The sequence below is a fragment of the Anas platyrhynchos genome, chromosome 10 (assembly GCF_047663525.1).
Source record: "Anas platyrhynchos isolate ZD024472 breed Pekin duck chromosome 10, IASCAAS_PekinDuck_T2T, whole genome shotgun sequence".
Lineage (NCBI taxonomy): Eukaryota > Metazoa > Chordata > Aves > Anseriformes > Anatidae > Anas > Anas platyrhynchos.
Window position 1 is genome coordinate 14211083 of NC_092596.1, and position 21104 is coordinate 14232186.

The 21104-nt window shown below is 58.1% G+C and overlaps 4 protein-coding genes across 6 annotated transcripts; 3 read left to right on the plus strand and 1 right to left on the minus strand.

Annotated features, from left to right (window-relative positions):
- Nucleotides 1-588: 588 nt before the first annotated feature.
- On the plus strand, nt 589-10109 carry BTK (Bruton tyrosine kinase). Of its 2 annotated transcripts, none has more exons than XM_027464928.3 (20): nt 589-656; nt 1435-1502; nt 2532-2714; nt 2817-2915; nt 3027-3095; nt 3557-3638; nt 4972-5100; nt 5202-5269; nt 5711-5892; nt 6232-6294; nt 6433-6487; nt 6758-6840; nt 6940-7067; nt 7344-7418; nt 7824-7995; nt 8258-8474; nt 8901-8965; nt 9432-9550; nt 9667-9824; nt 9908-10109. In XM_027464928.3, exons 3-20 carry the CDS (start codon nt 2574-2576, stop codon nt 9977-9979), a joined length of 1977 nt encoding a protein of 658 aa, XP_027320729.1. In that variant the 5' UTR covers nt 589-656; nt 1435-1502; nt 2532-2573; the 3' UTR covers nt 9980-10109. The 2 variants fall into 2 exon arrangements, with proteins under 2 accessions (XP_027320729.1, XP_027320727.1); XM_027464926.3 differs by having other exon boundaries at nt 3030-3095.
- Nucleotides 10110-10205: 96 nt separating this feature from the next.
- TIMM8A (translocase of inner mitochondrial membrane 8A) lies at nt 10206-11422 on the plus strand. The gene is made up of 2 exons (XM_038184388.2): nt 10206-10380; nt 10592-11422. The coding sequence occupies exons 1-2, from the start codon at nt 10258-10260 to the stop codon at nt 10751-10753; spliced, it is 285 nt and encodes a 94-aa protein (XP_038040316.1). The 5' UTR covers nt 10206-10257; the 3' UTR covers nt 10754-11422.
- An 883-nt stretch (nt 11423-12305) lies between these two features.
- LOC110354169 (magnesium transporter NIPA2) lies at nt 12306-15986 on the minus strand. Of its 2 annotated transcripts, XM_027464929.3 has the most exons (6): nt 15753-15900; nt 15229-15285; nt 14631-14768; nt 14445-14535; nt 14142-14302; nt 12306-13651 (listed from the first exon to the last, which is right to left on the minus strand). In XM_027464929.3, exons 1-6 carry the CDS (start codon nt 15898-15900, stop codon nt 13020-13022), a joined length of 1227 nt encoding a protein of 408 aa, XP_027320730.2. In that variant the 3' UTR covers nt 12306-13019. The 2 variants fall into 2 exon arrangements, with proteins under 2 accessions (XP_027320730.2, XP_027320731.2); XM_027464930.3 differs by lacking the exon at nt 14631-14768 and having other exon boundaries at nt 15753-15986.
- TAF7L (TATA-box binding protein associated factor 7 like) lies at nt 15916-20987 on the plus strand. The gene is made up of 11 exons (XM_027464933.3): nt 15916-16076; nt 16306-16384; nt 16509-16642; nt 17016-17142; nt 17367-17425; nt 18444-18516; nt 18905-19021; nt 19378-19566; nt 19652-19764; nt 20035-20094; nt 20637-20987. The coding sequence occupies exons 1-11, from the start codon at nt 16011-16013 to the stop codon at nt 20679-20681; spliced, it is 1062 nt and encodes a 353-aa protein (XP_027320734.1). The 5' UTR covers nt 15916-16010; the 3' UTR covers nt 20682-20987.
- Nucleotides 20988-21104: the final 117 nt, after the last annotated feature.

Below are 21104 nucleotides of genomic sequence, written 5' to 3' on the forward strand. Positions count from 1 at the left end.
GGGCCATGGGGACATGGGGTACAGGGACATGGGGACATAGGGTCATGGGGTGCAGGGATATGGGGACATAGGACCATAGGGACATGGGGTACAGGGACATAGGGCCATGGGGTGTGGGGATATGGGGCAAGAGGACATGGAGACATGGGGTGCAGGGTGCATGGGGACATGGGTGGCCGGGGACATGGGGTGCAGGGACAAGGTGGGCAGGAGGAGGCCCCCGCCTGCTGTTCGTGCATGTCACCCCGCTGCCCACCCCAAATCCCAGCCCCACACCCCAGCCCCATGCCACCAACCTCAGCCCCTTCTCCCAGACCCCAAATCCAGCCCCGCCGCCCCTCCGTGCAGCCGCCCTGCTGCTGCTGCTGCTGCTGGCTCTGTGGAGGTGGCCCCGGCCATCTCCAGGAGGAAACGCAGCTGCTGCTCTGAGTGAGAAACCCCAAAAAAAAAAAAAAAAAAAAAAAAAAAAGGGGAACCGAAAGGGTGGGGTTGGCCGGCCGCGTCCTTCCTCCCTGCGCGGCCGACCCCACCATCCCTGCGTCGTGTCCCAGCCGCCCCGACCCGAGCCGAGCCGCGGGGCTGGGCCGCTCGGGGCGGGCGCGGGGCAGTGGGCGCAGCGGGACCCCGTCCGGCTGTAGGGCTGGCTGTAGGGCTCGGTAAGTGTGGGGTGTCGGGGCGGCACGGCCCTACTGCCGCGTGGCACGGGGACAGCCGGCGAGGGTGGCACGAGGGCTCCCGGCCTCACGCCTCCGCCATCGGGCAGCGGGGAGGTGCTGGGGGTGTGGGGTTGCGCTGAGAGGGGTGCCGGGGGGGGTTTGGGGTGCTGGGGGGCTTGGGGTTGTGCTGGAGCACGGTGTTGGGGCGCTGGATGGGTGCTCGTGGCGCTGGGGCAGGGCGCTGGGGAGGTGTGGGGGTGCTGCCGTCCACGATCCCTCCTCCGCCTCCCAACCTTCATTTTTGTCACCCTCTGGGCTGTGCCCGAAATGAGGGGTTGGTGTCACCAGCCCTGGTTTGGGGGCAAGGACACCCCAGGCCCCTTCCCCTGTGCCCTACAGCGACAGGGACGTTCCCAGCCCGCCCCGTGGCCACCCGTGGTGGCCGTCGGGCTGCCCGTCGGGCCGGGGGGCACAGCGCAGAGCTCGGGCAGGCCCGGCGGCACCGGGTGCGGGGTGTGTGAGTGTCACAGCACGCCTGGCCGAGGTGTGACAATGGCAGGAAGTCACACCGGGGACGGGGACGGGGGGGGGGGGGACGCTCGCAGCCACCCACTCACCCCCTCGGCTGCCCCAACGAGGCAGCGATGGCCGAGTGGGGAGGTAGGTGAGCCCGGTGAGCCCCGCCGGGCTGGGATGAGCCGGGCAGGGATCCAGGTGGGACATGGGGACATGGAGGCATCCCCCTGTGGCGCTCACCGTCCTTTCCCGCCCGCCTCAGAGGACGTGGTGAGGAGCTGCCCCCTCTGCCCCCCACTGCTGGCGGTGACGCAGCTGCTGCGGCCCAAGGTAAGGCTCCCCGCGCCCCCACAGCTCAGCACCCCTGCCACAAGCACCTGCCCCGGCCCCAATTCCCTTCGCCCCCATTCCCGGCTCAGCCAGAGGCTGCTGGTTCTCCTGGGAGGCTCCGAAAATTCAGCATTTCTGTGGTGTTCTGTATAAACCACCCAAACAGCCCAAAAGGATCCAGCAAGTAGGGCCGCTCACAGCACCTTTGGTCCCTGCCGGGAGCGGGTTTGGTGCCCGGGTGGGCAGCACGGGGCTTGACCCCGCTGCTCCGGGATGAAGGGAGCTGAAGGAGGAGCAGGAGGTTTCCGTGCCCCCCGCGAGGTGCAGGCAGGACCGGGGCTGTCACAGCCTCGAGGGGTGTTGGAAAGGTCCGGACCCATCCCTGGGGAGGTTCAGGGGGATTCAGGCACCTCTGGGTGCTGGCTGGGGGCAGCGCCTTGAGCCTGGCCCCCACCGAGAGCTGCTGACACGGGGAAGGGAGCTCAGTGATGTCTGCGTGCTCCTGCAGCTCCACGGGCACGGGGGAAGGTGGCTGTAGGGCCACCCCGTGCTCTCAGCAGCACAGCACTGCGGGCATTCAGGGCTTTTTAGGGCTTTCAGGACTTCAGAGCCTGGGCTTTTAGGATCCTGCCCCCACAGCTGGCCCTCACGCGCTGCCAAGGCGGCACGGCCACAGCAGGCAGAGCCCGGGTGAGCAGCGGGAGGAAACGGCCCCCACAAACACCGCGGTGCTGAGGGGAGGAGGCAGGGTGCTGGGTGTCGCTGCTGGGCTCCACGCTCCTCCCCGAGGCGATGTTTCTCACAGCCTCCCCAGCTCCCTCCCTCTCCGTCCAGCCAGCCGCGGGGACCCCTCCGGCACCCCGCTGGAGCTGGAGCCTGCCGGGTGGCGGCTGACTCCGTGGCATGGCCCCTCGAGGGGGGCAGTGACAGCCAGAGGTCACCCTATAAACACCCCGAACGTGCGTGAGGTCTGGCCGTGGGCAGGTTTTCGGCTGAGCAAGCGCCGTGTCGGTGTCACCCTGCACGCAGCACCCCGGGGAGCACGGCGTCGAGGCAGCCGGGGTGGCCGACATGGCCAGCGTCATCCTGGAGAGCATCTTCCTGAAGCGCTCGCAGCAGAAGAAGAAGACGTCGCCCCTCAACTTCAAGAAGCGCCTGTTCCTGCTGACGGAGAGCAAGCTGTCCTACTACGAGTACGACTTCGAGCGCGGGGTGAGTCTGCCAGGACTGTCCCTCGCCAGGACGAGGGGTGGGACGAGGGCCGGGGGCTCAGCAGCTCTTGGAGGTTGCTCGAACCCAGCCCGTCTCTCGCAGCGCCGAGGCAGCAAGAAGGGCTCGGTGGACATCGAGAAGATCACCTGCGTGGAGACGGTGGTGCCCGAAAACAACCCCCCCCCCGAGCGGCAGGTCCCGGTGAGGGTCCCCGCTTGTGTCCCCCGTCCTCTGGCTGGGGAGGTGGGCAGCAGCCCGGCCTGGGGGTGACGGGAGCTGGGGACAGTGATCGTCTCTGCCTGTCTCTTCCAGAAGAAGGGGGAGGATTACAACAACATGGAGCAGATCTCCATCATCGAGCGGTTCCCCTACCCCTTTCAGGTGAGTCCTCGTCATGCCCCCTTCACCGGCCTGCTCCGCGGGGCTGGCACTGCACCGGGGTGAGGACATGGGGACAAGCACAGCGTCATTTTGGGGATGCCCACATCCCGCGTCGGGCAGGCTGGAATTGGGCAGCTCTCTTGAAGGGGCGATGGGAAGCATCTCCGAGCTTCATCCCGCAGCTTTCAGTTCCCTGGCTGATGCTGGAGGGATGCTCCCTGCCCGCTGCTCGCTCAGCCCCCAGCCCAGCTGCCCGCCCTCGCTGGCACCCCAGCACACCGAAAGTCAGAGAAGGAAGTGGAAAGTCTCGGGGGAGGGGGCTTATTTATAACCTCCCTGTCATGGTCCCGCGAGCACCATGGGGCCCGCGCACACCGGCACGGCTCGTGCTCTGCACCGGCTGCCCGCGAGCCCCTGCTGCCCTGTGAGCCCCCAGCCCCGTGGACGTGTGTTGCCCGCAGGTGGTGTACGACGAGGGCCCCCTCTACGTCTTCTCCCCGACGGAGGAGCTGCGCAAACGCTGGATCCACCAGCTGAAGAGCGGTGAGTCCGGGCTGCCCCGGCTCCCCGTGCGAGCGATCGGGAGCTGCCGGCTGCGCGTGCAGCGTGACTCAGACTCTGGGTTTCCGGGGGCTCGCTGCCTCGTGGTTACTTTATCCCATATCTGCGGAAGAGCGAGCTCTATCAGAAGCTGCTCCCATGACGAGCGCAGTCACGAGGCCGTGCCCTACGTGCAGGGTTGGTAACGTCCCCACGTTGGCACGAGCTGCCCCCCGAGGAGCTGGGCGCTCGCCTCTGCCGCCTGCCGATCCCTGCAGCACCACAGCCACGCTGAGCGAGGCGCCTTGCCTTCCCACAAACCTGCTCCAAATCAGCTCGAGCAGCCTCAGAAGTTGCTGAGGGCAGGAGGAAATGGCAGATGTGGCCACACCAGCACATGAGGGGGAGGTAGAGCCCTCGGTGCTTTAGGAAGGAAACGAGGATGAAAAGCCTGAGTGGGGGCTTGGGAGCATTTCCCAGCCCGTCCCGAGCCTCGCACGGTGCTGCTGAGCTGCTGCTGAGCTGCAGGGCTGCTCTCCCCTCGAGCTGGGAGCACGCCAAGGCAACAGAGGGGCTGGGGTGCTTGCGGTCGGACAAAATCTGATGGAGCTACCCGTGTGTGCCTCTCGATGCATGCGTATCTCCTGCGGCTTCGTGCTGCCGGGGTTAGATTAGCTGCTCGAATTGACACGGGGAAGTTTGCCCGAGCGAGGCGGAAGCAGAGCAGGCTGATAACGGGGAAGTCAGTTATTTCATGCCAGCCTTGCTCTGCCCCAGCAGCCGGCCCCGGCCACACTTCCCTGCTCAAGGAGGGGGGGGCTGCGGCTGCTGAAGCCTGGCGAGGGAGCAGCCACCCAGCAAGGGAGGTCCCCGAGCGGGCAGGGGACGGTGGTGGCATCCAGCTCTGCCCACAGGCAAGCCAGCTCCATCGCTTTTGAAAACTGGGCCTCAAAATGCTGCAGACCACAAGCCTCGACAGCCCAGGGCACATTTCAGCTGGCAGGAGGACTGGTCGCAGCAGGAGCTGGCACTCTGAGCGCGTTTGCGTCCCTTTGTAGGGCTGCCAAAGAGCTTTGATCAAATCTGGGAGGAAAGGGCTGGCCCTCCCTCACTAGGAGGTTGGTGTCACAGGGCTTGCATTGCCGTGGCACCGAGACAAAAGCAGTGCACTGAGGGAAACCCGAGCAGCAGAGCCACACGGCTGCGTATCAGGGGCAGAGCAGCGGGTGAAATGATTTATTGGGGCTGATCGTCTGCACTGGGGGAGCACAAAACTCTCAGCAGTGGGCTGGGGACGGAGCGCTGGGTCACACACAGCTCCCCTCCTCTGCCACAGTGATCCGGTACAACAGCGACCTGGTGCAGAAATACCACCCCTGCTTCTGGATCGACGGCCAGTACCTGTGCTGCTCCCAGACCGCCAAGAACGCCATGGGCTGCAAGATCCTGGAGAGCAGGAACGGCAGTAAGGCACCGGGCACCCTCCCCTTGCCTGGCCCCAGCCCCGGGGACCACCTCCCCACTGCCCGACACAGCTCTCACCTTCATGGTTCTTGTGTTGTGAAGGTTTAAAAGTTGGGCGGTCACATCGCAAAACAAAGAAGCCTCTTCCCCCTACTCCTGAGGAGGACGAGGTAAGGGCCATCAAACGTGGGTGTTGAAGGAGAGGTCAGCCTGGGAAAAGCCAACACAGCGTGGCTCAGAGGTTTGCAGGCTGGGAATTGGCTCTGGAGAGAGATGGAAGGGGAAGGAGCTTGAACCAGGAGATGGAGCCCAAAGACCTAGAGGAAAGTCAAATGATCGCACCCCCAGGGGAGCTAGGGAGAGAGAGAAACCCTGATATAGGGTGGGGGAGTCACGGGTTAAACCCAAAGGTACAGAGAAAAAAATTACCTTTGGTGAAGACGCCTCCAAGGAGGAATTGTTGCAATAAAAGCAGTGGGGTGGATCGATCTCCTGGTGGAGTTATGTGTGGGAGCTGAGACAAACGCTGTGCTGACCCGGCCAGCCTCAGCCTGCAAACAGCGTGCCTGCCTGCCTCACCCTGTGCCCTGCTCTCCCTTTCCCTGGGGAAGATGGTGATGAAGCCCCTGCCTCCCGAGCCAGCCCCCGTCACGGCGGGCGAGATGAAGAAGGTGGTGGCCCTGTACGACTACCTGCCGATGAACGCGCAGGACCTGCAGCTGCAGAAGGGCGAGGAGTACTTCATCCTGGAGGAGAGCCACCTGCCCTGGTGGAAAGCCCGTGACAAGAACGGGTAAGGGCTCCAGCACCTTGTGTCCCATCCCAGCGTCGCCCCTGGGGTGGCCCCAGGGACCCCCACCTGGCACTGGGGATCCCAGACTGGTCCCAGGCTCTCAGACTGGCTGGTTTTTCGCTCCACGGGCTCAGACAGGCTGCCTGCCTGCACGCTGGGCTCCTGCACCAGCTGGCATGTGAGGAGGGGAAAGGAGGCACAGCGGGGTGTGCTGGTACCAGCCATCCCCAAGCATGAACACCACAGGCTTTGTGCTGAGGTTTTTGAGCTTTTCTGCTCAGATTTCTGGGGCTGGAACCTCCTCCATCGGTGCATGACCAACCCTTTTTCCTCCTGCAGGAGGGAAGGATACATCCCCAGCAACTACGTCACCGAAACCAGCAATTCCCTGGAGATCTTTGAGTGAGTAGGGGAAGGCACGGGGCCGTGGCAAGTTGTGCTGGGTCAGGGCCTTTCTACGTTCAGTTCTGGGCCAGGATCAGCCGGGCTGGGGACAGCGGTGGCTGGGGCACGTCCCTGACGGCTGTGTCCCTGCCCCAGGTGGTACTCCAAGAACATCACCCGGAGCCAAGCGGAGCAGCTGCTGAAGCAGGAGGTAAGTGTTGGCTCGTAGGGCTGTCACACACGTGGCCTCCGTGGGCTGCTCTCAGCCCTTCCACTGCAGCTGACAAGGACAGAGCTGGGGAGCTCTGGCCCAGAATGACTTGGGGGGCACGCCAGTAGGTGTTCCCCGGGCAGGAGCTGGAAGTAGGACTCCTTTAACTCATTGCACCACCTCCAGACACGCTGTGGTTGTCCCTCTATTTTAAGTCCCACCTCCTGCAATCACCCCCTTACAAATACCCGTCCCCTCTCTCTCTTTTAGGGTAAGGAAGGGGGCTTCATTGTCCGAGACTCTACCAGCAAGACAGGGAAATACACCGTGTCCGTCTACGCCAAGTCCTCTGTGTAAGTGGACGTCGGAATAGCTCGTTCCTGCCTGGGAGGGCCTCTCCAGGCACCTCTCGCCCTCTGCCTGCCCTCCAACCCCGCACGCTGTCTCCCCAGAGACCTCCAGGGCATGATCCGCCACTACGTCGTGTGCTGCACCCCGCAGAATCAGTACTACCTGGCCGAAAAGCACCTCTTCAACACCATCCCGGAGCTCATCACGTACCATCAGCACAACTCCGCCGGTGAGCGCCCGTGGGCACGGGCAGAGCTGGCAGCTGGGAGCAACCTTGTTCCTTTTTATTGATCTGGACAAAAGCAAAACATGAGCATATCCCTTGTAAGCCACCCACCGGCATGGGTTCCCAGCTGATAGCACCTCTCAGGCAGGGCAGAAGGAGAGCAGGGTGCAGCCCAGGGAAAGCTGGAACAAGAATCTTCCAAGCTGTGACAGTCTCAGAGAGAGAACAGGGCCAGAGCGAGGCCACCAGTGCTTTTACAGACACCTTTCTGTGTTTCAGGGCTCATATCCAGGCTGAAGCATCCCGTGTCTCAGCACCGGAAAAGTGCCCCTTCCACAGCTGGCCTGGGCTACGGTAAGCTGCCCCGGGCTACCTCCTGCTTCCCTGCCCGTGGGGCCCGAGGGGCACCCAGCACGGGCTCCCTTCCTTCTGTAACCTGTCAGGGCTGGGATCCCGGCTGTCCCCTCGCAGCAGGGCCCGCAGCATCCCCAGGGATCCCTTCCCTGCTCCCACTGGCCCTCTGGGGTCAGTACCGGGAGACGTGCAGGCTGCTTTGCTCCCCATCCCCTGGAGGAACACGTCCTGCATGTTAGGGATTTTCTCTGATGTTTTTTTCAGGCATGCTTGTGATTTTTCAGGGTGATTTTTTGGGGGGCAGCACGCGTCTGTGAGCTCCTCCTGGACCAGTTAGATGAGATGACCGGGAACATGCTGCGGGGAGGGCACCTGCACCCCCCTCACCCTCACGCTCTGTCCTAGGGTCGTGGGAGATTGACCCCAAGGACCTGACCTTCCTGAAGGAACTGGGGACGGGGCAGTTTGGCGTGGTGAAGTACGGGAAGTGGAGAGGCCAGTACGACGTGGCCATCAAGATGATCAGGGAGGGCTCCATGTCAGAGGACGAGTTTATCGACGAAGCCAAAGTCATGATGTAAGTGTGAGCAGCCCCCAGGGGGGCGCAGGATGTGTCCTGTCAGGGTGCCTGGTTTGGAGGGACAGCACTGGGCAGCCTCGCACACCGAAATGCACCCACACTGCGAGAGATTTCTCCTTTTGTGCTCGTTTGCCACTGAGCTTTCCACCGGCAGCTGGGGCAGGAGCACTTTGCCAAGCTCTCCCTCTCCTTACCCAGCGATGCTTTTGCGGCTTGGCCCTGCGGATGCTCAGGAGTGCCCTTCTTGCCCCCAACACAGGAACCTGTCTCATGAGAAGCTGGTGCAGCTCTACGGGGTGTGCACGAAGCAGCGCCCCATCTTCATCATCACCGAGTACATGGCCAACGGCTGCCTCCTGAACTTCCTGAGGGAAACGCGGCGGCGCTTCCAGCCTGCCGAGCTGCTGGAGATGTGCAAAGACGTCTGTGAGGCTATGGAGTACCTGGAGTCCAAGCAGTTCCTGCACCGAGACCTGGTAGGGATGTGGCTGAAGGACACGTCTCCAGCTCAGTGGGAGCCACAGCACGTTCTAGACAGGGCAGGACTGGGCAGCTTTCCAGGGGACTGGAAATGCATTTTTAGCTAGGGCAGGGCTTTGCATCAGGCAGCATCCCTGGCTCAGATGTGGAGAGGGGGCACTTCAACCTCATGAAAAGCTGAGCCTGGTTTGTCAAGCCTCTGGCTGGCACTGCCAGATTGCGGTGCTGCTCTGTGGGGTGTTGGAGGGAGTCCTGGTGCTGTGCCAGCACTGCTCAGCAGTAGACAAAACACTGGTGTGATAGCAGTGCTGTTCTCGCTCCCAGTGCAGAGCACGGCACTGTTTGGGCCAGTGCAGGGAAAGTTACCTCCATCCCAGCCAGACCCAGCACAGCAGTGACTGCCTCCATCTCTCCACCCACAGGCTGCTCGCAACTGTTTGGTGAATGACCAAGGGATTGTGAAAGTCTCAGATTTTGGCCTTTCCAGGTCCGGTAGCCATGTCTGTGTCACTTTCCTGTCTCAATTCTACATCTCCAGTCTCCTCTGCACTTTAGTCTTTCTCCCCCACCATTCTCCAGCTCTGCTTTTCCTCTGCTTTCTCCCAGCTTTCATCTACCTGGCTCAACCTTCCGCCTCCCCCCTTTCCAACATCCCTTTCTTACTTCCCTCATCCCCGTTCCCCTTCTTGCCACTTCTTTCCCCCGCCTCTAATCTCCTGGCTGCAGCCACATCCCACATCCCAGTTCTGCCTCTTGTGATGCTGTGTCACTGGAGCCCTTCCCCAGCCTCGACTAACACGTGCTTGTTTGCGAAGGGACACTTTCGCCTGCTGAAACCCACGCAGAGCACAAACTCTGAAAGCCGTAGATTCCTTTTGGGGTCGATTGGTTGCATGCAGACAAGTGAAACTGGGGAATCAGGACGGCTGCCCTGACCCGTTTGTCTGCTGCAGATACGTTCTAGACGATGAGTACACAAGCTCCATGGGGACAAAGTTCCCAGTTCGGTGGTCCCCTCCCGAAGTGCTTCTGTACAGCAAGTTCAGCAGCAAATCCGACGTCTGGGCTTTTGGTAAGAGCGCAGCACTAATGACTCAGGGGCGGCCCAAAACCAGCGAGCTCCTCCACAAACCAACATCAGGCACAGATGTGGCCGTGCCCTGAGGCGTCCCCCGTTTGCCACCACAGGCGTGCTGATGTGGGAGGTGTACTCTCTGGGGAAGATGCCCTACGAGCGGTTCAACAACAGCGAGACGACGGAGCACGTCATCCAGGGCCTGCGCCTCTACCGCCCGCAGCAGGCGTCGGAGCGGGTCTACGCCATCATGTACAGCTGCTGGCACGAGGTGAGGTTACCTCCATGCCCCCTCACCCCGCAGCTCCCGGGGGCGGCGGGGCAGCACCCCACAGCTGCCGTGTCGCCCCACAGAAAGCCGAGGAGCGCCCCACGTTCACCGCGCTGCTGGCCGGCATCCTGGACATCACAGATGAGGAGCCGTGAGCGCCGGGCGGGCTGGCCCCGCTCCCCCACCACCACCATCACCATCACCACGACCACCACGACGCCTTCCATCACCCCACAGCCCCCTCAGTGCACAATAAACGGCGGCAGCGCCGCGAAGCCCCCCTCAGCTCCTCCTCCCCGCCTCCCTCCCTGCCGCCCCGCCATAAGATGGCGGCGGGGCCTGCGCAGTGCTCGCGGAAGGGGCCGGGGCTGGGGAAGGAAGGGGAGGAAAGGAAGGGAAGGGGCGGGCGGCGGCACCACGCGAAGGTCGCGGCATGGAGGCGCCGGGAGGCGGCGGGCTGGGGGGGGCCGACCCGCAGCTGCAGCGCTTCATCGAGGTGGAGACGCAGAAGCAGCGCTTCCAGCAGCTGGTGCACCAAATGACCGAGCTGTGCTGGGTACGGCGCGGGGAGGAGGAGGAGGGTGAAGGGGGTGAAGGAGGTGAAGGGGGTGAAGGAGATGAAGGAGGTGAAGGAGGTGAAGGGGGTGAAGGGGATGAAGGGGGATGGGGGGGGTCCCGTCGAGCACGGGGGGTGCGGGGGGGATGCCCCCGGGGTCGCGGTGCCCCCCGAGAACCAAGGGCGGCCCCCGCTCCGCTCCGCTCTGCAGGAGAAGTGCATGGACAAGCCGGGGCCGAAGCTGGACAGCCGGGCCGAGACGTGCTTCGTCAACTGCGTGGAGCGCTTCATCGACACCAGCCAGTTCATCCTCAACCGGCTGGAGCAGACGCAGAAGTCCAAGTCGGCCTTCTCGGAGAGCCTGTCCGACTGAGCGCCGCCCGCCGCCCCCCGTGCGGCTCCACGGTGCGAGCCGGCCATCCCCAACGAGCCCAGGTCACCTCTGGGGGGTTAGGAGATCGTCTTGGGAAAGGTGCAGCCAGATGAGAGCCCGTCACAGGTACGCACGCTGCTCCTCCGCACGGTGTCGTGCTGCTCCCGTCCCCGGCCGCCGGGAAGGATCCTCGCACCGGGACGCGGATGCAGCGCACGAGGTCCGGGCGGTGGGGACGCCTAGAAGGAGGGGTGGCGATGCTCACCCCAGGGCTGCTCCCAGCGCTGAGGGGAACCTTACCGCAGAGCGAGGCGAGCCTGCGACCGCTGCCTTAAACGGTGCTGCACCCGCGTTGGTGGCACAGGACTCGGCTTCCTCGCTAGGTGCTAACGAGCCTCGCGCTTCCCATGGCCGTGCGCTGCGACTGGAAGGAGAGCAGCAGGACTGCACCAGCACGGACACCCCCAGCCCGGAGAGCTTCCTGGGTATAGCCAATACCCCGGGCAGCAACACTACTGGAAAACATTTCAAGGCTTCTGCAGGGTAAAGTCCTTCATGCGGCCGAGTGGCAAAGTTTCAAATTGCAGCACAGCTCTCTCAAAACTGACTTGCTCCGTTCACTGCTTTCCCCTAGACGATGTAATAAATGTTAACTGGGTCAATTTTTAATATGAGGTTCTCCTTTGTTCAGACCGCTGGGAAATGAAAATCTGGCCGCTTTGTTCGTTCCCAGTGATTCTATTTATTGCAAAATCAGAAGGGAAGGGGGAGTAGTTATCTTCTGACTAGACAGCCTGCTGTGAATTCTGATTTGTAGCTCAGTGAATTTGGTTCCATGAATCAAACCTCATGTTTGAGGCCTTTGTTCCTCTTCCCCAAACGGGAATGGCACCTACTTTCCTGAACGGGACTAGTTTCTTCAGAGAGACTAAAATTGCAGAATAAATGTAGCCAGCTACTTTATAACCAGCTGCACCCTTATCTGTGATCACTGGAGGGAGGCCTGTGGCCATGTCTTCTGGACTTTTGCCCTTAGGAAACGGTGTGGAGCTTTTAACTGGAAAAACAACAAACGGCTACTAATCCACCCCCTGAAACACAGTGTAGCATTTCAGCAATAGGGCATGGCTCTGGGAAGCACGGAGTGACCCACCTTATGAACCTGTGGTGGCTTGGAGCCCTCTAGAGAAACCTGGTGAATTGGTTCTGCACACAACAATGCTGTGGGAGGTTGGACGGGGCATGTGGGGTGCCTAACACGGATGTCTTGGAGCCAGCAGCCTTCCTGGAAATAAGTTCAGGACATGTGAAATAGAGCTATGTGTATACAAACCTGTGTAAGCGAGGGCGCAGCTATCTAGCTATCTTTCAGAAGTTTACCTCAATAGCTAAGGACTGTTAGGTCACTCCTGTTCTCACCACGAGCCATTGCCCCTCCTGTCCCTGCCTTGCATTTCTCTTGGGCACCCACACTGTGCTTGTATTGCTGCAATCCTTCGTACCTCTCAGCGCTGGCCCAGCTCTCAGTACAAACACACCAATAGCAGCTTGGTAACAAATAATCTGTTTTTAATACTGTACGCAGGTGCTTCATCGACCTGCACAACAGACATTGCACAAAGAGGTTGGTCCCTCTGTAAGCGCCACAGCAGCACATGGCAGCACCATTGAAGTTTTCCAGTTTTGGCTGTATTCTGTTCTTGGATGTGAATCTGTAAATAAATTCTAGGAGAGTGAGCAGAACGAGTACTTTTACGGAAGAATTTTTGAATTAGTACTCTGGCTACATCACCTTTAGAGAGAAGACAGCTGTCTGGCCCTATGTAATCTTAGCACCATGTTAGATTACTTTGTAACTGTTAATTTTCTAAGTATTCTTTAAAAAAAATGCTCCGAGGCCTCCCCTAGCATGTGGCCTTTGCATTCAGTAAGGGTCAGCACTGTGTCAGTGCCGCAGACCTCTGCACAATCAAAGCCTGTGCCCTGACCAGGGCAGATTGATTCTTCATATAAAAGAGCAGGTAAGAGGCACTAGATCCTGACAGTGGGGCTGTTCCCAGAGCTTGTGTCTGTGGCTGCAGGAGGCTGCTGTCCCCGTCAGCCTCCCAGCAGTGAGAAGTCACTGATCATGTGCCCCAGGCAGGTAGAAGGTCACTGCTGACTCCCACAAGCACAATAACTAGCAGCATCTGATGCAGCAAGTTCACCCTTGCCCGGTGGAGCTGCTCGCTGGTGGGAGCACAAAGCCAGCACTTCGGAGGCTTCCTCACACGCTTTCACCTTCCTCCTCTTCCTCTTCTGCACTCTGAGAGTCTTTGTCCTCGGAGGGCAGAAGAGGCCGGTGCTGGCAGGACTGATGCCTGTCTGCGCTCCTCCACGACGTGCGCACGTCTGCCCTGCCTTGCTGCAGGAAGAGGGGCAGGAGGTCAGGGGTGAAGGGCACGTCCCTGAAGGCGTGCAGGAGGAAGATGCCGGACACGATGGTGAGGAAGCCGCTGATGGTGCCGATGATGTTGTCTAGCACCATGTGCTGCCACTCCTTGAAGAGGATGGCAGAACAAGTCATGACCGCTGTGGTGAACAGCACGTAGTAAATAGGCGTGACCACGGACGTGTTGAAGATGTCCAGGGCTTTGTTCAGGTAGTTGATCTGGACGCTGATGCAGATCACCAGGCACACCAGGAGTACCCAGCCCAGTGGTTCTTTCAGGACGGGCTTCCCGGCAAACAGTTCTTTCAGGGCAATCCCCAAGCCTTTGACACAGGATACAGAAAGCGAGCCGATGGCGGAGCAGACCAAGACATAAACCAGGACGTTGCTCCGTCCGTAACGGGGTCCAGCCACAAAGATAAGCAGAAGGGAGCTCACCAGGACACACACAGCAAACACAATAAATCCTTTGGAGAAAGAAGAATTAAGGGCTCTGTCAGAATGGAGAACAGTAGCACCAGTGACAGACATAACTAAACAGCAAGTAGGGACGGAGGACAGGCAGGCAACTGCCCTGTCGGTCCCTCTTTTTAGCTGTAGGGACCTGGGCTGGGAAGCAGAGGGGGTCTCCAGCCTGAGAAAAGCTGCCGACGCGAGCAGTTCTCTACAGTGCTGATCAGCACTGCCCCACAAGTCTGCCTGTCAGAAGCATACAGATGTCTGTGGCACAACCAGGGTCTAAAGTATTGGAGGTGGGGCCAGATACCCACAAAGAAGAGGGGGCAGAGCTCTGCAGGAGGGCAGCAGAAAGGTTGGGAAGCACTAACTGAACTCAGCAGGTTGTGGTGGGATAAGGAAGAAAGAACTGCTTCAGAGTTCAGTCCTATCCAAGCTGTATCCTACCTTCTACTGCCATTTCCAAGCCTGAAATTGACAGAGCCCCTTTTATTTAAGTACCTGGATCTTTCAGCTTCTCTGCCATTGACTCCAGGCTGGAAACCTCTTCTTCCTGGGGAGCGTGGATTACCATCACCGTGGAGCCCAGAATACTTAGGAGGCAGCCAATCTTGCCATGAACATTCAGCTGCTCATTCAGGAAGGTGGAAGAGAGAACTGCACTGGAAAATAATAATAAATATATATATATATATATCATTTAGGCCAAGATATGGAGTATCTGAGGGATGGGACAGAGGAAAGCAGAGCAACTGCTTCCACCATTTAGGGTGAAAGATAAGGTATATTTCTGAGGCCGCTTACCTAACAAGGACACTTAGAGCACCCAGCGGAGTTACCAGCGTTGCAGGGGCAAAGGCATAGGCGGCAAAATTTGCTGCTTCTCCAACTCCCACTGCAAGAGAAACTCTGACAGGTAAGCATCAAAGCGAGGAGCAATTCAGCACAACACTAGCTTGAGTGCAGGGAGATGAGAGCCTTGATCACCACCTAAGTGTCCCATGTTTCTCTGAGGTATGTTGTGCAACCAGGAGAGGACAGTGTCAGCAAGAAGAAGCAGAAGCCTTTCCTTCTTGGAATGAGAAGGCTTGTGGTTACACGTGGTTATCCTTAGTCCTACGTGGCTATCTAGTTAAGCAGCAACAACATAAAAATATTTATGTTTTCTTAAAGCCAAGAGAAGTTTAGACATATTTCTAAGTTAATATTTTCTCCTAGAACAGGCTTTACAGCTTTTTACAGGGTAAATTGAGTACAATTACTTACTAATGTCACATTTGAAAAGTGTACAGTAGAACCTCTGAAAGTGCTGTACGCCCTCCCTGCTGGACACGGCGTTATCTGCCTGTGGTGTCCGGGCAGGCCATTTCAGAAGTGCTTAACCCGACCCAGTCAGACCAGTTCCTCAATCCCTACATGGCAGAGGAGCCTGGCGATGCTCGAAACTTCAGAATATTGCAGAGTTGTGATTAAATCCAGCCGTTAAACAACAACCATCACCATAATAAAGCGTGAAAGCAACTGGAAACAACGACAAACACATCCTGAAGCACCCTGCTGCAGTTGGGGAGCAGCTACATGTACTTACTGCACAGCAGCCCTGCCCACCACAGCCACTCTCGCAGGTACGCGTGTCCTCCTTGCCCTGGGGGAGAAAGTAATGGGAAAATTCAGGTGAAACCACATAAAAAGGCTCGGTAATGCTGCCAGAAATGCCTCTGAGAAGCGGGTGGGAGCTGCCTGGGTCCTGCTGGCCCTGTTGCAAGCTGGCCTGCCCCAGACGTGGCATGACAGCAGGAGCAGGTTCGTGTACCAAAGCCTTTATCCCTGCTTCTTGGCAGCTCCAGGACACACGCGAGCAGGCACAGAAACACCGCTTTTTACCGCTTTTTGCCACTTTTTGGCTGGGAGAAATTCCACTTAGAGCCAAAAAGCACACCAGGGATAAAACACGCCCTGCTCTCACCCCTCGGCCCAGAACCGACCGAAACCATCCCGGGTTTGCCTCGGACGACCCCAAACCGAACGGGCCGGGCCCGGCGCCCCCCGAGGGCTCCCCCCGGGTCTCCCCCGGTTCCCCCCGGTGCTCCCCCCGCTCCCTGCCGCCGGTACCTGCCCTGGCTTGGCCGCGGCGGCCCAGGCGGAGCAGCCCCTTCTTCTTCAGCACGAAGCTGCCTCCGATGAAGGCGCTGGAGGCCAGGGCGAGCCCCAGCCCCAGGTAGAAGCCGGGCCGGCCGCCCGCCGCCTCCCCCCCCCCCATGGCGGCCCGGCAGCGGGCGGAACGCAGCGGCGGGGCCGCGGGGAGCGGGGAGCCGGCGGCGGCTGCACCGGGCCGGCCCCTTCCGTACGGCCCCGGGCTGGGCAGCGAGGATGAGCAAGAGCAAGGATGACGCCCCCCACGAGCTGGAGAGCCAGTTCGTGCTCAGGCTGCCGCCGGTGGGGGCTCGGGGGTCGGGAGAAGGGGTTTGGGGGGGCCGGTGGGGGGAGCAGGAGGGGTGGCTGCCACCCTGTGTAGTCCCATTCCCTTCAGGAGTGCTCCGTGCAGGGTGCTCAGGGGGCGGGTTGCAGGTTGAGAGGGGTTTTCGCAGTGGGTTTTCCACCCCGGGGTGATATTTGGGGTGTGAAGCTGGGGGAGGCCTGTTGTGAGCGTGTCCCCCCTCCCCAGGAGTACGCCTCCACCGTGCGCAGAGCGGTGCAGTCCGGGAGCGTCAACCTGAAGGACAGGCTGACCATCGAGCTGCACGGTGAGCGTGTACCCCTAAAACCCCGCTGATCGTCCACAGGACTCGCGTGTGGCCTGCTTTGGCTGTTTGGCAGCAGCCGGGCAGGCTCCTCTGCAGCACTGACCTGCCCCATCTCTTCCCGCAGCGGATGGGCGCCATGGGATCGTCCGCGTTGACCGGGTGCCGCTGGCAGCCAAGCTGGTGGATCTGCCCTGCATCATCGAAAGCTTAAAAACCATCGATAAGAAGACCTTCTATAAGACAGCAGATATCTGCCAGGTATGGGCTGTTCTTCTTGCCTGCCCCAGCAGCTCCTTTGCTCGCCCCCCTCTCCAGGAAAACCCTCGTACGCTTTGGCAGCCTGGCACCTGGTATAACGTGGCCAATTTCTGTATTGTGATATCGGCAGCTTAAAATTCCCTACCTCTGCTTGGTGGTTGGAAATCCCTCTTTTGAAGCACAGAGTTTGATGTGTGTTTAGGTACAAACTGAGCTGGGTGTCAAACATCACATTTCTGATACCCTGTGCCTGTGAATCCCTCTGGCTAACTGCATGCAGTAGGCGGTCACTGTCCATTTACCAGAAAAGCTTTCACAGCCTTTTGTTCTTGCATTGCAATAAGCAACCTTTGTGACTATGTGGGGGTTTCAGATGCTCGTTTGCACCGTGGATGGTGATCTCTACCCCCCTTTGGAAGAGCAAACTGTGAGCACTGACCCCAAGGCAAACAAGAAAAAAGACAAGGACAGAGAGAAGAAATTCATCTGGAACCATGGCAGTGAGTAGAGGCTCTGCCAGTCCCCTCCATCCCACCACCCCAGTGTCCCCACAGCTGTGCAGGGCACTCACCGCTGCCGTGTCCTGGCTGTGTTGTTGCTCTGCTTTTAGTGCTCTCTGTGTTCCTGGAGGGAACTTCTCCCCCTTGGCAGGTTGGGTTTGGCAGACCCAGCTCCCCCATTAGGCCATCTGCCTGACACATGCAATCTGTTTCCTCTGTCACAGTTACTCTTCCCCTGAAAAATGTACGAAAGAGACGATTCCGGAAGACAGCTAAGAAGAAGGTGAGTTGTTTCTCCCTCATGCTGTGGAGATGCAGTAACAAAGGGATCAGAAGGCAGGGACATTAGAGCTGTAACTATCAGTCCTGAAAACAGGGTGTCTTAACAAAGCTTTACGTGTTTCCTTGCCAGAGGTGGGGGAGAAGGGAGGTTAGTAGCTTTAAACACTTCCATGAGTGCTTCTTCCATGTTTTTCAAAATGCTCCTAAGGTGGAAATGTGACCTACACTGAGAACTGCTGGACTTGTGGTTGCTTTGTTGTAGAGCATCTCTTCCTGCTCACAGAGACGAAAGGGTCGTGTGGAAATGAGACCACTCGTTCCTGCTTTCCCAGCTGAAATCTCTCTCTGCATGGCCCGCTCACATCCCCAACAAGCAACACTACAAATAGAATAACTGTTATTTCAGCTGGGGGAGTGACAACAGATGGAGCTCAGAGGCTCTGTCTCTGTGGAAATGCTTAAGCCAGGAAAGGTGTTGGGGAGATGCAGCACCGTGAGGCGGGGAAGATCTGTTCTTCTCTGCTTTGCAGTTTCTGAGAACACGGTGGAGTGATATTTTGCATGACATTTGGGAGACAAATTATTTCAGACGGTCTCATAGCCCACAGGAGAGATTAGATGTCACTGCCTTAAGATCCATGGCTAATTTAAAAGTGAAAAATGAAACCTCCTTTTGCGTGAGATGGGAAAGATTTCAATTGACCATCCATCAGTGAATGACACCTTGAGCGCTTTCAGTACACAGAAAGAAAGTCCTATTTCATGAGCACTATTGATGGGTGCCAGAGTGGTAGAAAAGCGAGAGCATACAAACCACCAGGGAGCTCTGTGCAGAAAAAGACGGATCGCTTTCTGGAGGTGCATAAATTACTTTTTGGGCGGAGCATGAGCAAAGACCAAGCAGAAAGAATAAGAGAAGAGATGCTTGAGATAGGGCTCTGTGCAGAGGTTGAGGATGAGAGCTTACCCGCGCAAGTCATCTAACAGGTTGTCTGTTCTCTTTCCCCTCTCCGTCCCAGTACATTGAGTCTCCCGATGTGGAGAAAGAGGTGAAGCGTCTCCTGAGCACAGATGCTGAAGCTGTCAGTGTCCGTATCCTTTTAAGAGAAAAAAAAAAAGCTCAAATTGGGAACAAGTCAGTATGCATGATCTGGGGGTTGTGGAGAGGAGAGGTGAGCTCAGCTGCACGTGGGGGTGTGAGAGGTTGGGAGATAAGCACGTGAGAGACACTAAAGTTTTAGAGCTTTATCTTTGCCTTTTTCAAAGCTTATTGTTTCTTCATGGTGAACAGGAATGTAAGTAACAGTAAAGGGCTGGTCTTCAAAAAAGGGATCTGGGGTGGTTTGTCGTTGATATCCATACCTGCAAGGCTGTACTTATTAGAGGGGGCAGTGATCTCCTGCAGTTTTTACCTTTCTGTCGTTGTACTGCACCTTTCATGCTCCTCTTTTTCCCTTGACTCATCTGTTCCTACTGTCAGGCTGGGAAGTCATTGCTGAAGATGAAACAAAAGAAGTAGACAACCATGGTTCACTCACGAGCCTGGACATCTCCTCCCCAGGGATGTCGGGACATAAGCAAGGCCACGGATCCTCGGGTACGGTGGGGAAGGTTTTTTCCTTCTTTCTAGCTCCTGAGTAATCAGGTGGGCCTGTTCTCTGCGGGGTAAGCCCTAACCAGAGATTCCACAAATGGAAGCTGAACTGCGTTGGCTTGGGTGTAAATAGGGGCCAGTGTGTCACAGTGCTGAAACGGGAACCCGTTTGCCATAGCAAAAGATCCCAGCTGCAAAGAAGACACTGCACATGCTGCAGCAAGTTGGGGTGGCAGTGCCTGAGGGAGAGAGGGCAGTGTTGAGACAGGCACCCTGTATTCACAGCTCCCTCCCTAGTGGGCACAGGGTGCTGGGTGGTTCATCACATGTGGTTTTCCTCTTCCCTTTGCACCCTTCAGAACATGACGAGCTGCGGGAGATATTTAATGACATCAGCAGCAGCAGTGAGGATGAAGATGAGCGGGATCATCACGATGATGAAGACCTGAACATTATGGACACCGAGGAGGACTTGGAGAGGCAGCTGCAGGACAAGCTGAATGAGTCTGATGGGCAGCAGCAGGAGAACGAGGGGTCCAACCAGATAGGTGAATTGGGTGGCAGAATGCTGCAAAATCGCAGGGGTAAAAACCTCTGCTGCTGCTGTAGGTCTCAGCTCACTCTCTCTTCCAGTCATGGGGATCCAGAAACAGATCGACAACCTGAAGAGTAAACTCCAGGAGACCCAGGACAGGAGGAAGCGCCAGGAAGATCTTATCATGAAAGTAGAGAATCTAGCCCTCAAGGTGAGAGCTCCTCTAGTCTTGTGCTTAGAACTGGCTTGCCATTAGATCCAGCAGATTCAGCTGCTGCCCTGGAAAATCCACGTCTTTGCATGCTGGGTTAAAAATAAATTTGGTGTGACCATACTCTCCAGCATTTCCCTGTGGAGGTGAAACTGCAGGAGATAAGAGTCAGTGCGGTTCAGAGTTTGCTGCACCATTTGACATACTGTACTGGCAGCTATTATCTGAGAATGTACTGGTAATTGTTGTCTGGTGTGTTTGTCTCTGCAGACCCGACTACAAGCTGTGCTGGATGAATTCAAGCAGCAGGAAGAGCGAGAGAAGCAGCAGGTGAGTAAGCTCCCACAGTGGAGGACAAAGGACTGGGGCACGAGGCTTAGTTGTTAAAGACAGTTCTAGGGCTGGCCTCTGACAAAGTTCTGAATATTGTACCATGCCACCTGCTTCAAAGCCCAGTGCTACAGGTCAGGTGTGAGCTGTACCTCCTCCCTGTTGGGGGTAAAACGTGACATGAAAAACCACTGGCACCCACATATAAGAAGGGTAGTGGCTATGGGTTCTTGGCAGATTTTCCTGGGCAGCTCTGTGGAGTTTCAGCCAGGTACCAGGGCAGGAAGTTCCCACTCCCAGATTCCCTCTCTTGCTTCACAGTGAGGGCAGTGCTCAGTTCTGCCCCAGAGGTGGCTGCAAGGCAGCTGTCTGCCAATCTAGCTCTTGAAAGCAGGCCCATATTGCCCTGGCACAGCTCCCTGCGGTGTGTAGGCAAAGCAGCCACCAGTGTAGGTGGAAGATCCGCAGCAACTCAGAAGTGCTTGGGCTTGAAATGCAGTCCCAGCTGTGCCTTACTGTGACACCTTACTCCCTCTTCCCAGATGACGTCTCTGCAGGAGCAGCTGGAGTCCCTCATGGAGAAGTGAGAAGCGGGCCCGGCCTCAGCAGTGGGTCTTTGTGCATACGAGCAGGGCTGAAAGTGTTCATCCCCATGCTGACGTTTGAGAAAAGAATTAGACTACGCCTGTGAGAGTAATGAAAACACTGGGATTTACTGTAAATATTTGGGACCACGCTCCCTGAGGGAATTGGTTCTCCCTGGGCCAGCTCTCTGCATCTCATTGAGTCTTGGACTTGATGGGCTGTGGCCTGGTGGGAACTTGTCCCTGTGTTTGGGAAATGCTTGTGTCTGCAAACCAGGCTCAATAAAGTACCCTCTTCTGTTTCCTCCATGTACTGCTCTGTGTATGTCCTCCATGTTCTATTTCCAACCCTTTTCTGTTCCTCCACGTTCTCCAGGGGACAGGGTAGTGCTGCCTCTTGTCAACTCATGCCAGTGTAACTGGGCT

Coding starts and splice junctions, on each gene's coding strand:
- BTK (XM_027464928.3), top strand. CDS start 2,574: ATGGCCAGCGTCATCCTGGAGAGCATCTTCCTGAAGCGCTCGCAGCAG. Junction 2,916..3,026: donor CCCCCGAGCGGCAGGTCCCG/GTGAGGGTCCCC, acceptor TGTCTCTTCCAG/AAGAAGGGGGAGGATTACAA. Junction 5,893..6,231: donor AAAGCCCGTGACAAGAACGG/GTAAGGGCTCCA, acceptor TTCCTCCTGCAG/GAGGGAAGGATACATCCCCA.
- TIMM8A (XM_038184388.2), top strand. CDS start 10,258: ATGGAGGCGCCGGGAGGCGGCGGGCTGGGGGGGGCCGACCCGCAGCTG. Junction 10,381..10,591: donor AAATGACCGAGCTGTGCTGG/GTACGGCGCGGG, acceptor TCCGCTCTGCAG/GAGAAGTGCATGGACAAGCC.
- LOC110354169 (XM_027464929.3), bottom strand. CDS start 15,900: ATGGGGGGGGGGGAGGCGGCGGGCGGCCGGCCCGGCTTCTACCTGGGG. Junction 15,286..15,752: donor CCGCGGCCAAGCCAGGGCAG/GTACCGGCGGCA, acceptor TTTCTCCCCCAG/GGCAAGGAGGACACGCGTAC. Junction 14,769..15,228: donor GTGGGCAGGGCTGCTGTGCA/GTAAGTACATGT, acceptor CTGCTTAACTAG/ATAGCCACGTAGGACTAAGG.
- TAF7L (XM_027464933.3), top strand. CDS start 16,011: ATGAGCAAGAGCAAGGATGACGCCCCCCACGAGCTGGAGAGCCAGTTC. Junction 16,643..17,015: donor AGACAGCAGATATCTGCCAG/GTATGGGCTGTT, acceptor TGGGGGTTTCAG/ATGCTCGTTTGCACCGTGGA. Junction 17,143..17,366: donor ATTCATCTGGAACCATGGCA/GTGAGTAGAGGC, acceptor CCTCTGTCACAG/TTACTCTTCCCCTGAAAAAT.